This window comes from Amblyomma maculatum, chromosome 8 (assembly GCF_055883805.1).
Source record: "Amblyomma maculatum isolate TAMU_Amacu chromosome 8, ASM5588380v1, whole genome shotgun sequence".
Classification (NCBI taxonomy): Eukaryota; Metazoa; Arthropoda; class Arachnida; order Ixodida; family Ixodidae; genus Amblyomma; species Amblyomma maculatum.
The window spans coordinates 128,120,763-128,136,268 of record NC_139351.1 but is presented as its reverse complement, the minus strand read 5'-3'; the positions used below and the strand labels follow the sequence as shown (position 1 = coordinate 128,136,268).

The following is a 15,506-nucleotide window of genomic DNA, read 5'->3' as shown; positions in this document are numbered from 1 at the left end:
ATGGAAGATAGGAGAAACGATAAATGCAAGCACTGTGGGGAGAGAGGGACCCTCGACCATATAATCTGGGAATGTACTAGCTCCCCAGGGGCTAAAACAAATATAAATTGTGGAGAAGCCTGGGCAGTCCTGCTGCGGAGCGACGTCCCTGCTCCACAGCTAAAAGCCATCCGCCTGGCGGAAGAAGCCGCGAAGAGCCAAGACCTCTTTGCTTGCTTCTGATCGCGGAGGTCTCTGCTCCCGTCCCTTAGGCCTGCGTGCCGGGGGCGGGAATAGGGGGCCTCCTTATCTGGTGGAAAATAGTTATCATCATCATCATCATCATCATCATCATCATCATCACGCTAAAGGTCAAGCGTAGGCGCCTTTTGACGGGCTGAGGTGGTAGCTAAAGTAGTACTGCTTCGCAAAAAAAAAAAAAAAAAAAAAAAATCTAGGAAATTATACCTTACGAAAACTACACTTCACCCTCGTCTAAATGCGATGGAGCTCATGAAGCTCACGAAAGCCACGAGGCTCAAAGAACGCCGTTGTAGTGCGCGGATGTCTACTTCAGTTCATGTCTGGAGGGGAAAGCCTTTTGATAAGATTCCAACATAAGCACTTACGTACACAGACTCATATCAGATAACATTCTCCTGTAGAGACAGCGTAGGCGATACGGATGTAACCGCAAAAAAAAAAAAGGAAATCTTGCTTCCCTGTGCTAGCAAGCAGCTGGGTTTTGGTAGCCTTTCCTCGCTGAAAAACATTTTTAATGTGAAGATGTCAACGCATTTTTAATATTGTTCGCATAAGTAATAAATACAACTTCGCGATCTCTTTCTTTCTTCATTATTATTCTTCCACATTTTGCATTAGTGAACCGACACGACACTGGAAAATAAAGTGGCACGAATGTTTCTTTTGAGTATTTCGAGAATATTTTTAGCATCAGAGCTAATTCAGGCATGATCAGCCAATTAGGACCGTATTTGTGTCAAGAGTAAATAAGATAAAAAATCATTATAAAAGCGAATCGCATGTCTCGACAAATGCGAATCTAATTAGAAAGGAAGTGGGAATGTTCAAGCTTGTCATAAGAGACCGTTGCTAAAATACATCTCATTCAGCTGAATTCAAATGGCCGGGCTGCTAAACCGTGAGCACAAACATTGCATAGAAATGTAACAAAGAAATTAAATGCATCTATTGTAACTATAGTCTGTATATTCACGTGGAGTGTAATACAGTGGCTGCGAACTGTAGACTACGAGACCGAGCTTTACACGGTGTTAATCCCCGTCTCTCAGAAAATTTGCATTAATTTAAAAATAAATCGAGATAGACACTTCAATGTGGCGTATAACAATACTTGAACAAAAAAAAAAAAAAAAAAAAGGCAAGAAAAAAACGCGCATCGCTTTTAAAAACCGCCGAAACAAGGAGCTATGGGCGAATATATCTTTTCATACGTGTTGCTTGCTTCAACAGCACCATATATCACATATAATCGCCGGCCCTTGCTTGGTGATAAGCGAAGGAAACATCGCTTGCTGCGGCTGAGATTACCCATTCGCGTTGCTCATACGAGCAGCAGTTGGCGAGAGATCAGCGCTGGCATGGCTCGCTTTTCTCTTCTTGCTTCGCTCGTTGCCTTACTAGCGTGGGACAGCAATGCTTCCAGCAACCGATCCTTCGTCGTCGACTACAACAACAGCGTCTTCCTCAAGGATGGCGAACCCTTTCGCTACGTTTCCGGTTCCCTGCACTACTTCCGCGTACCCAGGCAGTACTGGAAAGACCGCATGCAGAAGATGAGGCTAGCTGGCCTCAACGCCCTGCAGACTTACGTAGAGTGGAGCGGCCACGAAGTGGAGCCTGGGAAGTTCTATTTCGGTGGTGACTACGACCTGAAGGCTTTCCTGGACACCGCCAAAGAAGTCGGGTTGCTTGTGGTGTTCAGGCCCGGTCCATATATATGCGCCGAGCGAGACAACGGTGGGCTTCCCTATTGGCTCCTGAGATTGAACCCCAACATGAAGTACAGGTCTTCGGACCCTTCTTACATCTCGAGAGTGGACAAGTGGTTCAGCGTGTTACTGCCGATGGTCGAGCCCTACTTGTACAAGAATGGCGGTCCCATAATTACCGTTCAAGTTGAAAACGAGTACGGACAGTACATAAGCTGTGACAAGGCTTACATGCAGCACCTAGTCAACATTAGCCAACACTACCTGGGACAAGATGTCGTCCTTTTCAGGACGGACGCGCCAAGTGACGCTGCATACAAGTGCGACTATGTCAACGGCACGTTGGTAACAGCCGATTTCGGTTCAGGTGCAAACGTGGATGTAATGTTCGCGGCAATGAGGAGAGCTATGAAGCAGGGGCCCCTTGTCGTTACCGAGTACTATCCCGGCTGGTTGGACCACTGGGGAAGTCAACACGCTAAAGTCAACCAAGACTTGGTACTGAAGACGTTCGAGAAGATTTTGCAGCGTAACGCGTCAGTCAACTTTTATATGTTCCACGGCGGCACCAACTTCGGCTTCATGAACGGAGCCAATCCGCCTCCACAGCCGACAAGCTACGACTACGGAGCGCCACTGACCGAGGCGGGCGATCCCATCGACACGTACTTCAAGATCAGGGATATTGTGGGGCGATACCTTCCACTACCCAACGGCACGCTTCCGGTTCCAGCGCCCAAGCTCAAGCTCGGTCCCGTAAGGCTCGACTCGTGCGCGACGCTGGACGATATACGGGCTTATTGTCGCCAGCATGGATACATAAAGTCGGTGTCGTCAGAAAAGCCAATGTCGTTCGAAGAATTGGGTCACGCTTTTGGCTACGTCGTGTACACGACGAGGGTACCGTTTCGGCCAGTCAGTCCGGCCAGTCTGGCTGTGCCGGGAGTCAAAAACAGAGGTTACGTGTTCACGGCGCAAACAAGGGCAGTTCTAGCAACCGACCAACTTATGTACAGTGTGCCAATAGTTGTGAAGGAAGGAGAGAACATTACGATTCTTGTAGAGAACACTGGGCGACTCAATTACGGAGTGGGAAACCATGACCCTAAGGTGAGTGGAATGAGTGGAATAGTGTGAGCTTTTCCTGAAGGCTTTGTGGTGCAACATAAAAATGAAAAACGAAATTTCAGAAAAATGAAACCTGCATGTGTTTTACACCACTAAGTGCGTCGGTTCATAAACTTGTAGTCAAAGGTTCATGCAGCCCGAGAGTTGCGAAAAACTTGTATTATATGGATTCCATTGGATGTATACCTGAGATGAAAGCATGCAGGCAATGTTTTCGGAAGTGTGTGTGTGTGGGGGGGGGGGGGGGGGGGGGAGGGGGGGGAAGGGGGTGTTGTGACTGTTCCTTGCATTTTCAAACTATTTGCCTGTCCAAGCTACCCGGAAACGGCGTTGCTCGATGACCGCTGTGGCCGGGAAATTTTTACGCTTGGTGCACGTCCTAGGAGCATGTATCATAAATTAAACTGAAGTAGGGCTGCACACCTTCACCTCCTTTATTCCGTCCGTCGCAGGAAAACAGTAGGCCTCAAACAAACGTAAAATGATCTGCCATAATGAAAGATGGTACGAAGAGTTCAGCCCAGCGAGAGACATATTGAATTTTACCCCCTTTATTTCCTTCAGACTGCGGCCATCCTTGTTCTAGTATGGCGCATGGTTATATTGATTGATTGGTTCACAGGAAAGGAAAGGCGCAGTATCTGTCACACTTGTGTCTGTGGACACCTGAACCGCGCCGTAAGGGAAGGGAGGAATGTGGGAGAGAAAGTGGATAGAGAGAATGAGGAGCCGTAGTGGAGGGCTACGGAGTAATTTGGACCACCTGGGGATCTTTAACGTGCGCTGACATCGCACAGCACACGGACGCCTCTTCGTTTCGCCTCCATCGAAACGCAGCCGCCGAGGTCGGGATCGAACCCGGGTACTCCGGCACAGTAGTCGGGCGTGTTACCACTGCACCACCCCGGCGGGGCTGGTTATATATAAAAAATAAATGTCTGGCGTTCCGGATTTTTAACATAGCACGAGTGACCAGTTTCCTGGGCTATAGGAAGACACCGAGGAAAAAGAGTGCGAAGGAAAGGGCACTGCTGACGCAGTCAGCACCGTCTGCTAGGTTGTTATAGGTCGAAGCAACCTCTGGCCATCCGGAGCTCATCAGATAACAGATGAGCATCAAGCTAATCAAGAATGAAGGTAAGACACTAGGCCGAGAGTGAATTGATTTGATCAACAACACCAAGTGCGAAAAGCGTTGGACCAAAGTTAAGGGAGATCACTCGAAATGAAGTAGAGGAGCAATTAACATTAATTAGGAAACACGCTGTCGAGAGGCTGCAAGCAAAGGCAACTACGCTCAGTTCGTCGTGATTGCATTTTCACGAGTAGGCAAGCTGATTGATTGATTTATAGGAAGGGAAAAGCGCGGTAACTGTCGTACTTGTTTTCTGTGGACACCTCAACCGCGCCGTAAGGGAAGGAAAGAAGGTGGAATTGAAAGTGGAAAGAGAGAAAGAGGAGCCGTAGTGGAGGGCTACGGAGTAATTTCGACCACCTGGGGACTTTTAACGGGCGCTGACATCGCACAGCACACGGACGCCACTTCGTTTCGCCTCCATCGAAACGCAGCCGCCGAGGTCGGGTTCGAACCCGGGTACTCCGGCACAGTAGTCGGGCGTCTAACCACTGCACCACCCCGGCGGGGCTCACAAGTAGGCAAGAACTTAGAATAACAACAGTAGGTAGAGAGAACAGCAAACAAGAACTCTCTGAACTAGGTGCGAAACTTGCTCCCCGGGGATCGCTTTTTATGACGCAGAACAGGCAATCAGACAAATGATTCAGCAGCATGATAAGTGGACACACCCGTTCCCTCTCCAGATATCCGCTCTGCAATGCTTCGACGCTGCTGATACTGGAAGTCGGATCTCGCGCGATAACATTAACAATAAGAAGTCTGCACAATGGGACACGGCAAACCATTGAACAGAAATAAGTGAAATGTAGGCGCTTAAAATGCGGTGAAAAACACGCCAATCCTCTAAAATGTTCAGAAAAGTTGCTGCTGTTGACTGGTCAATTGTCGTCTTCCAGACTACCAATACTTCAGCGCTGAGTAGCTTTCAATGCAGCTTCTTAATTCTGACATTAACACCCATGAGCTCGACCAAATCGGAAGCTGACAAGAGTAAATCAGCATGTAGGTGAAAGACATACGTATCTACTATATATATATAGGAAATACGTTATTAGTGGTAGTAGTAATAGTAAAAACACTTTCTTCCAGAGAAAAAAATCACTGCTTTAAAGTCTGTGTATGGAAGCCGAAACCTTCCATAGCTGGAACGGTGTCAGCACCTGTGTTCAAGTTCATTTCCTTTTAGCAAGAAAAGGAGGGGCCAGAACTAAAAGCTGTAAAAACAGCTTCACGGGGTCCTGGCCCCGAAGCGGTATCAAGGAAAATTTGAAGCTGATTAGTTTCACTTGCTCCGCGTCAATTTATTTCCTTCAAAGTATATTAAACACTTTAATTTTCTTGTTTAGTTTACTACGCTGCACATAAGGCCCCACATAATATAGGTGGCCCCATTTTGGGTTGATGCCTGCACGCACCTTCAAGTTCAGATTTTCGCACTGACTATTCGCTGTAATCAAGAAAAATCCGATTTCACTTGTAATAGTACCATAATTAATGCTGGTAATTTAACAGGTTATATGAGAGCACATTGTTATTCTATTTGCAGGGAATTATCTCGGACGTCACTCTGAACAACCATGTACTATCGGGCTGGACCATGGAACCACTTCCGTTGGACAACGGACCACTTCCGTCTGTCGTTAATGGCCTGGTCGACGCCTTCGCTGCCTCGAGAGCGGATTCGTACTGTACTCCACCGGGTGCGTATTTCGGCAGCTTCGTGCTGCCTGAAGGACAGGAGCCCTTGGACACGTTCCTGGATCCCACGGGATGGGGCAAAGGCGTCGCATTCGTCAACGGCTTCAACTTGGGAAGATACTGGCCCAGCATCGGGCCCCAGGTAATGTCGATATGAAGTAAATGCTTTACCTTAAGAAATCATATCCAAAACATTGTTTCAAAGAAACAGAGAGCGAAAAAAAAAACACCAAGAAGCACAAGAAAGCCAGTAATAAATAAATAAATAAATAAATAAATAAATAAATAAATAAATAAATAAATAAATAAATAAATAAATAAATAAATAAATAAATAAATAAATAAATAAATAAATAAATAAAAATAAATAATGTCGTGACGCTGGGGCTATGTCGACCCGGCCTTCACTTGGTAGCGTGCAGAGACTCGGGGTTGAAGTAGGATTGAATCTTCGAAGTTGGTGAAATATGTACAAGCAGGTTTAATGGCACTTTGAGAAACTTATTTACAAGATTATTTACAAGAAGAAGAAGGGTACATCAGCAAAATGGCAAACGTTAAGAGTTCATAGCGAGAATCGACTGGATGAGCCGTTTACCCAGGGCCCAGAGCGACATTTCGTGCTCTGCAGCGTCCTTAAAAACCCCCTATGTCCAGCCCCTCTCTGAAGATGCTGACCAACCAAATCCAGGGCACGCCCCTCAGGTATCGGCATCCAATCGAACACATCACTGCACTGATGGTCTGAAGCACTGACTGGTCCGGCATTCATTCGTTGGGCGTGATCACTTGTTGGCGGGAAAAGCTTGGGAACGGCGAGGAGAGGAGGTACATTTCTATTCTTCAGCAAAGAAACCACAGGCTGGTTCTGGGGGTTTTACTTCTCAGAAACCCGAGTGCACGTGGCGCCGCATAGGGCTCCCAACATGGTCCCTTTTCGACAATTGCAAATCTTTCCTGCATTCCCGGGAAATCACTTAATGGCCGTATGAGTCATGCTCTTCTCTTGTCCTGCACGTCAGCGGACATGTCACTCTGTCGTCTCCTTTGGATAGGAGGCATTCATCACTGGAGGATAGCACTTCTCGACTGGAAGGGTGAACAAAAGAAAGCACTTCCTGCTATTTCCCGCAGGGGGACGTTTCTTTGTGTTTTTCCAGACGTTCTCTTGACAGGGCCAATTTGGCATTTGCAGGTTGTCCACAAAGCAAAACATGCTTACAAAACAGGATTCCTGGAAACAGGCTCACTTAGAGCCAATGGACCATCACCACATATTCACAAAACTTTTCCATGCCCACAGGCGAACAATAGAGCGCGCAAATGCGGATGCTTGGTCGTAACAGCCTCCTCCCCCGCCAGAAGAGACTCGGAGGGCAGCAGCCGCAGCTGCTGCATGAAGAGACGACTTAATGGCCTGCACGTGAACGCTTGAAGCTCGCTGTTGCATGTCGCGTTGTCTTGATTGTTGTAGGCCAAATTGCTTGAGCTATCTGAAACTCAACCACATGTCGAAGCAAGCACTCGGCTCCCGTCTGAAGAGACCAGGTCAAAAGAAAACTGCCATTGTTGTTCGAGAAAAGCCCACTCTCAAGACGTTCAGGACCCACGTATGCCTCGAAAACCAAACGTGCTGCTTTACATAGTCATCTATATTCAAGCGCACGAAAAAAAAAAAAAACCTGATTATCAATTTGGATACATGGTGAGGAACATCTCGGACCGCTTAGAAAGAGCGGCTAAGCGCGTCCGCATTCCCATTTAACTTCCCCTTTTTGTATCTTATTTCAAAATTGTACTGCTGTAAAATCAAGCTCCACCTAAGAAGGCGACTGTTCTTCGATGTCGCAGTTTGCAGCCAAGCCAGGGGACAATGGTCCGTCTCTACGGTGAATTTGGCCCCTCCAAGATAGCACTGCAATTTTTGAATGGCCCATACAATGCAAGCGCATTCCTTCTCTGACGCGCAATAAGCCCTCTCTCTAGAACTCAGTTTTCTGCTCAAGTAGAGCACGGGGTGCTCATTACCGTCGTCATCTCTCTGGCAGAGAACAGCACCTAACCCTCGATCACTGGCATCACACTGGACCGTGAATTCTCGGCCATAGTCTGGAGCTCGCAATACCGGACGGCTAATCAGCACAGCCTTCAGGTTTACGAAGGAGGCTTCCTTTTGTTCGTCCCAGACTACATTTGTCGGTTCTGTCTTGCGGAGAGCGTCGGTCAGAGGGCTAGCCAAAGCTGAATAGTTAGGGATGTAGTGATTGTAGTACCCAGTCAGACCCAGGAATGCTCGAATTTCCGTCTTCGTGCTCGGCCGCGGGTAGTCTGCTACCGCAGAAATCTTAATCTCGCTGGGTTTCCTGAAACCTTGACCTACATTGTGACCCAAGTAGTCCACGGTCGCCCTTGCCAGGCAACATTTCTCGGCCTTTACGGTTAGTCCAGCTTGACGCAAAAGGCTCAGTACAGCTCTTAGATGTACCATATGGTCCGCCCATGAGTCGGAAAAAACCGCAATGTCGTCTAAATAAGGCACCGCGAATGTTTCACACCCCTTTAAAACCCTATCCATGAGTCGGGAAAAACAAAATGGAGCATTTTTGAGCCCGAAACTCATCATTGTTGGCTGGTAGCTGCCCGTCGGAGTGACGAAAGCCGCGTATCTGCTGGCGCGTTCAGTGAGCGGTACTTGCCAGTATCCTCGAGTAAGGTCCAGCGTAGTCACATATGCCGCTCTACTGACCTGTTCTACTCTCTCCTCAATATTCGGAATAGGATACACTTGATCCCTGGTGAGAGAATTTAGCTTTCGGTAGTCTACCACAGGCCTAGGGTCTTTACCTGGAGCTTCTACTAAGATCATAGGCGAAGCATAATCGCTTTCCGAGGGTTTTATTACTCCCAATTCCAGCATGCGAGTTACTTCCCTATCCAGAATTTCTCTTTGCCTTGGAGAAAATCGGTAGCACCTTGATCGCACTGGCACGTCTGAAGTCAGCTCAATATCGTGCTCAGTCAAATCAGTTCTGCCTGGCCTGTCCACGAAGCAGGCCTCAAACTCTGTTATTATCTCGCCCAGATCGGACAGCTGGGATTTCTTTAGTTCTCCTCTCTGCTCCGTCTTTTTGAGAAGCTCCTGAGCGTTGCTTCCTTTTCCGCTGAGGCAAATCAAGTTGTCCCCCATCTCCTCGGGAAGGTTTAACGTTAGATTTACCACGGCTTCCCTCTGCACATAAGGCTTCATAAGATTGCAATGATAAATGCGCACTTCTTTACGCCTACCGGGAATTTTCACTGCGTAGTTAGTGTTAGAAAGCTTTGCAACGACTTCAGCCGGTCCTTCCCACTGTACTTCGAGCTTATTCTGCCTTGAACTTCTCAGCAACATCACCTGGTCCCCGATACAAAACGTCCTTTGACGGGCTGACTTATCATAGTACACCTTGGAACGAGCCTGGGCTGACTTCATGCTGGCCTCAACGAGTTCCTTAGTGTTATGTAAGCGATTCAAGAGGTTCAGAATGAATTCTACTACTGTTGGGTCTTCTCCGCGCCCCTCCCAGGCTTCGCGCACCATTCGCAAAGGTGAGCGCAGTGACCTTCCGTACACCAACTCGGCTGGGCTAAATCCAGTGGATTCGTGCGGCACTGACCGCAAAGCGAAAAGCGCTGCAGGCAGGCAGGTATCCCATTCGCGCTTGTTTTCATAGCACAGTCCCCTCAGGACTCGTTTGAGAACAGAGTGCCATCTTTCTACGCTGTTGCTCTGCGGATGATGGATCGAGCTATGCACTACCTTAATGCCGCATCGCTCGAGAAATGAGGTGGTGAGGACACTCGTGAAAACGCTACCCTGATCACTTTGTACCTCGGAAGGGAATCCAACTCGTGCAAACACTGACAGCAGCGAATCCACTACACTCTCGGACGTCACCTCGCGCAGCGGAACAGCCTCTGGAAACTTTGTGGCTGGGCATAACATAGTGAGGATATAACGGTACCCTGACTCGGTCACAGGAAGTGGCCCAACTATATCTATTACTAACCGGTGAAACGGCTCGGTAATGATTGGTACTAACACCATCGGAGCTTTCCACTTATCTTGCGCCTTTCCAACCCGCTGGCACGTGTCGCATGACCGTACAAAATTTTCCGTGTCCTTAAAACATCCAGGCCAATAGTATTCTTGCAACAGCCTCTGCTTTGTTTTCTTTATTCCAAGGTGACATGACCACGAGCTGCCATGGGAAAGTCGCAGTAAGTCTCCGCGGTACTTTTGGGGAACGACTAATTGGTCCCGCTCTACTCCGCGCTTATCCTTGAATAAGCGATACAGCACTCCCTTTCTCATCTCGAAAGAAATATTGTTTGCTGTCTTAGTGGCGCGGTGGCGCTCCCTTATCTCCTGTATATTGGGATCATTGGCTTGCTCTATAGCTAAGTCCTCTCGGGTTCCACTTAAAAGTCTCGTGAGATTACTAGACACTGGCGGCAAGAGGTTACTCTCAAGAACGTCCTCATTCCGCGTCTCATCAAGCTCACTTTCAAGTTGACTTATCTGAGATGCCTCGCTCTCAAAGTTTTCTGACCTGCTATCTTCCGCATTTACCATTGTTTTAACTGCCGTTTCCTCCGCTGTGGATTTTTCTGGAATGAGCAGTGTAGCTAGTTCTCGCGCCTTTGAACGTGTTAAGGCTTGCACAACTCTGTCTCCGAAAAGGATGCCCCTCTTTCGCAGCAGCATGTCCGATTTGTTGGAGAACAAATACGGATAGCACTTAGGAAGCTTTCCTGAAACGGCAGCCTCGGTTGTTAATTCGCCGAAAGGGCCCTCGATGACCACGTTCGCGATCGGCAAGCACACACTCTGTTCCTCAACTACCTGTCGGATCCATGCACACTGTCCTGTATAGTCGGAAGGCGATACATACGCCGGATGGACAACATCCATCGTTGCGGCCGAATCGCGCAGTACCTTGCAAGGCTTCCCGTTGACTACTAGGTCATGCAGGTAGGGTTCTAAAAGCTGCATATTTTCATCGCAGTCCCTGACATACGAGAAAGCAATCTTTTCTTTCCGGCAGTTGACGGCAATGTGACCCTGCTCATTACACCTAAAGCATGTGAGCGGCTTCCTAGCCTCAAGCTTATTCTTTGTGTTCTGCACGTTGGTCACTTCCCCACTTTTCTCACTGCCGTCCTTTCTAGGGAATTTGCCTGAAGAAACCTTCATTTCTTCGTTTCCAACTCTAGCAAAGTGCCTTTCCTGACGGTTTTTCATACTGAACTTGGGATTGCGGGGCCTATCCACTGCTGGGTTGCTGAATTGTCGGCGCGAAGCATACTCCTCAATAAGTTCGGCAGCTTCAGTTGCCGACTTAATTTCGCCTCGGTCCTGTAACCAATTTCTTTCTTTTTCTGGGAGGCAGTTATAAAACTGCTCCAAAAGAATTTGCTCGACTACAGCGTCCCTATCACTGTAGGAATCTGTGCTCTTTAGCCACTCGCCCAAATTAACTCTTAAATTGTACAGGAATTCAGGGTAACTCTCGTCCCTGGACTTAGTAGCTTTCCGAAAACGTTGTCTGAACGCCTCGGCGCTAAGCCTATACTTTCTCAGAAGGCAAGCTTTGACCTTCTCGTAGTTGTCCGCGTCCTCCTTGCTTAGCCGCGCGACAACCTCCGCTGCCTCGCAGGGCAGAACCGTCAATAATCTCTGAGACCAAGTGTCTCGCTGGAAGGACAGTTTTTCGCAGGTTCGCTCAAAGTTAGCCAGATACAGACCGATATCCCCTGATATCACATATGGCTGCATGTACTTTGACATCTTGAAATCTGCCTCCTTGTTGAGAAGAGGTACCGCTAGCTGGGGACAATTGCCCGACCTCTTGCTCAACTCTAGTTCTAATTTCCGGAGCTCAATTTCTTGGTCCAGCTTTTTTGCTTCTCTTTCACGCTTCTTTTCCTCTTTTTCCCACTCACGTTCGCGCTCCCTTTCCTCTTTTTCCCTCTCAAGTTCACGCTCACGCCTCTTTTCCTCTTTTTCCCGCTCTTTCTGCTCTTTTTCCCGCTCCTTCTGCTGTCTGAGCTGTTCCTTTTTTTGACCGATGAGGTTCCATGCTTCACTGAGCTCCTCATCATCGGCTCCCAAATCTGTGATTGCCTTTATAATCAAAGGTTTTCGTGCCAAACCACTTGTATCAATTCCCAATTCCTCACACAATTGCAACAGTTCCGGTTTCTGCAGCTTTTGTAGGTCCATGATCGCTCCGAGTGTCGGCTACTTCCAAAACAACAGTGCAAACTACCAAACCTAAAGGCGTTTCCACACTCTCTTTACCAGTTCTAAAATCTAACCCTGTTCTAGAACCTGGTCCACATCAGAAGAAAAGCCAAGCACTCACCCACACATGCGATCGATGTTCCGAGCTGCCCTCTTGTTGGCCGATTGTTGCTCCTGCTTGTTGCTTGAGATGCCACCTCCGATCACAAGGTGTTGTGGCTTGTAGCTTCAGATCCACCTCCAATCACCAGATGTTGTGGCTTGTAGATTCAGATCCCACCGCTGGTCACCAGTTGTCGTGACGCTGGGGCTATGTCGACCCGGCCTTCACTTGGTAGCGTGCAGAGACTCGGGGTTGAAGTAGGATTGAATCTTCGAAGTTGGTGAAATATGTACAAGCAGGTTTAATGGCACTTTGAGAAACTTATTTACAAGATTATTTACAAGAAGAAGAAGGGTACATCAGCAAAATGGCAAACGTTAAGAGTTCATAGCGAGAATCGACTGGATGAGCCGTTTACCCAGGGCCCAGAGCGACATTTCGTGCTCTGCAGCGTCCTTAAAAACCCCCTATGTCCAGCCCCTCTCTGAAGATGCTGACCAACCAAATCCAGGGCACGCCCCTCAGGTATCGGCATCCAATCGAACACATCACTGCACTGATGGTCTGAAGCACTGACTGGTCCGGCATTCATTCGTTGGGCGTGATCACTTGTTGGCGGGAAAAGCTTGGGAACGGCGAGGAGAGGAGGTACATTTCTATTCTTCAGCAAAGAAACCACAGGCTGGTTCTGGGGGTTTTACTTCTCAGAAACCCGAGTGCACGTGGCGCCGCATAGGGCTCCCAACATGGTCCCTTTTCGACAATTGCAAATCTTTCCTGCATTCCCGGGAAATCACTTAATGGCCGTATGAGTCATGCTCTTCTCTTGTCCTGCACGTCAGCGGACATGTCACTCTGTCGTCTCCTTTGGATAGGAGGCATTCATCACTGGAGGATAGCACTTCTCGACTGGAAGGGTGAACAAAAGAAAGCACTTCCTGCTATTTCCCGCAGGGGGACGTTTCTTTGTGTTTTTCCAGACGTTCTCTTGACAGGGCCAATTTGGCATTTGCAGGTTGTCCACAAAGCAAAACATGCTTACAAAACAGGATTCCTGGAAACAGGCTCACTTAGAGCCAATGGACCATCACCACATATTCACAAAACTTTTCCATGCCCACAGGCGAACAATAGAGCGCGCAAATGCGGATGCTTGGTCGTAACAATAAATAAATAAATAAATAAATAAATAAATAAATAAATAAATAAATAAAAAACGAGCTATTGGAGAGTATCAAGAGGGAAATGAAGAACAAACAAACAAAAACAAACTGTGAAAACAGTTAGGCAGTAAGGCAAGCAAACAGGAAATGAATTTAAGTATAATCAGAAGTTCTTGCAACCAGAAGTAGTAGGTATTAAATCTTAAATACTGTAACAGAAATCGGCATGATTTCTAAGTGCAGTCAACCAGACACAGATCGCTTTAGAATAAGAGGTCAAACGTAATTTGACAGAACTAAAAGCTGCGGCCAGACTGCGGTACTGTAAACATTTTTCTGGTTTGCGAGGTGGTTTCTGTAATAACATTTTTGTGTACTTGAGCAGAACACAAAACGAAGAGAAAACGCAGACCACGATTTCGGTATAGGTATTTTCGTTATAGACCAGAAAAACAACCAGTCCCATTTCCCTTTGCAATTTTACAGTTAATTACGTATGCCTTCACAATCGAGAGCTTTACCGCAAATCGCTTGACCAGAACACTGCCACCTATAACTTGCGCAGGTGACCCTGTATGTTCCCGGCGTGCTGCTCCGACCGTACCCTCAGAAGAACATGGTGCTGCTCTTCGAGACCGAGTCTGCGCCCAGAGAGAACCGAACGATCAGCTTTGTGGACATTCCGAACATCGATGGACCTGTACCCATCGGTTTGACACAATAGTCCACCGCCTCCGGTGCCTGGTTTTTGGTGGGCCTGCACGTGCTCGAGTATGATGAGAAACAAAAAATATACGCTCAGGCAATGATTGTTGGAATGCACGAATATTTTTCTTCATTTTAAATAGTGTTCGCTGGAAGGGAAGCACCCAGGAGACATTTGCAACTCTAGTGGAAATGCAACAACTGTGTTTTTTCTTTTGTGCCAACTAGCTGTTCCCCTTCACACTGTAGCGACTGTACAGTTCGAGCAGTAAGACAAAGTCAACCTCATGTATCCTTTGAGAGCCAAAATAAAAATTTATTTTCCAATATGATGGTACAGTGAACATAATTCTAAGATGGTTCTCAGGTTTTGAACCCGCAAGAGAGATTTGCAATGCTGGCAATATGATAATGGTTATTAATTAATAAAGTAATAAATATTATGAGTGGCAGTCGAACCGGAGCACCTTTGTTTCCTTTTAAGCGCTGCAAAAAGGAAAATACTTTTTTTTTGTTTCATAAGGTAGCTCATTCCAGAATATGGCTGAAAACTGTACACTGAATTTCCCATGCGCAGTATGAATCCTAGGCAGGTGCAAATTATGAAGACCTGATTGATTTATAGGAAGGGAAAAGCGCGGTAACTGTCTCACTTGTTTTCTGTGGACACCTCAACCGCGCCGTAAGGGAAGGGAGGAAGGTGGGAGTGAGGGTGGAAAGAGAGAGAAAGAGGGCTACGGAATAATTTCGACCACCTGAGGATCTTTCACGTGCGCTGACATCGCACAGCACACGGACGCCTCTTCGTTTCGCCTCCATCGAAGCACAGCCGCCGAGGTCGGGTTCGAACCCGGGTACTCCGACACAGTGGTCGGGCGTCTTACCACTGCACCACCCCGGCAGGGCCAAATTATGAAGAGTTTCACAACGTGCAGTAGTAAAGCAGTGGAGAATGTAAGACATCAATACGAAGCCTGCGATGACAACTTCCGAAAAACCGTGCACCAGTTGTTAAAATAGCAGAGTCGAAGTGGAGGAAAAAAGACGACACATGCGCATGCAAGAAAAACCAAAATCGCGGGATTGCGGTCATAACCCGCACCGCTTTTTTTTTGGAGCTTGTGTAATGGCGCAATTTGTATAAAATGCTGTTCTCTCCAAGACGTTACACACTCTTTGAAATGACAGCACGCACGCACGCACGCACGCACGCACGCACGCACACACACACACACACACACACACACACACACACACACACACACACACACACACACACACACACACACACACACACACACACACACACACACACACACACACACACACACAC

The 15,506-nt window shown here is 47.5% G+C and overlaps 1 protein-coding gene across 1 annotated transcript; it reads left to right on the top strand.

The window, feature by feature from the left end:
- The first annotated feature begins 1,579 nt into the window (after positions 1-1,579).
- Positions 1,580-14,500, top strand: LOC146182536 (beta-galactosidase-like). Its single transcript, XM_084577654.1, has 3 exons — positions 1,580-3,062; positions 5,765-6,058; positions 14,034-14,500. The coding sequence occupies exons 1-3, from the start codon at positions 1,602-1,604 to the stop codon at positions 14,190-14,192; spliced, it is 1,914 nt and encodes a 637-aa protein (XP_084433780.1). The 5' UTR covers positions 1,580-1,601; the 3' UTR covers positions 14,193-14,500.
- Positions 14,501-15,506: the final 1,006 nt, after the last annotated feature.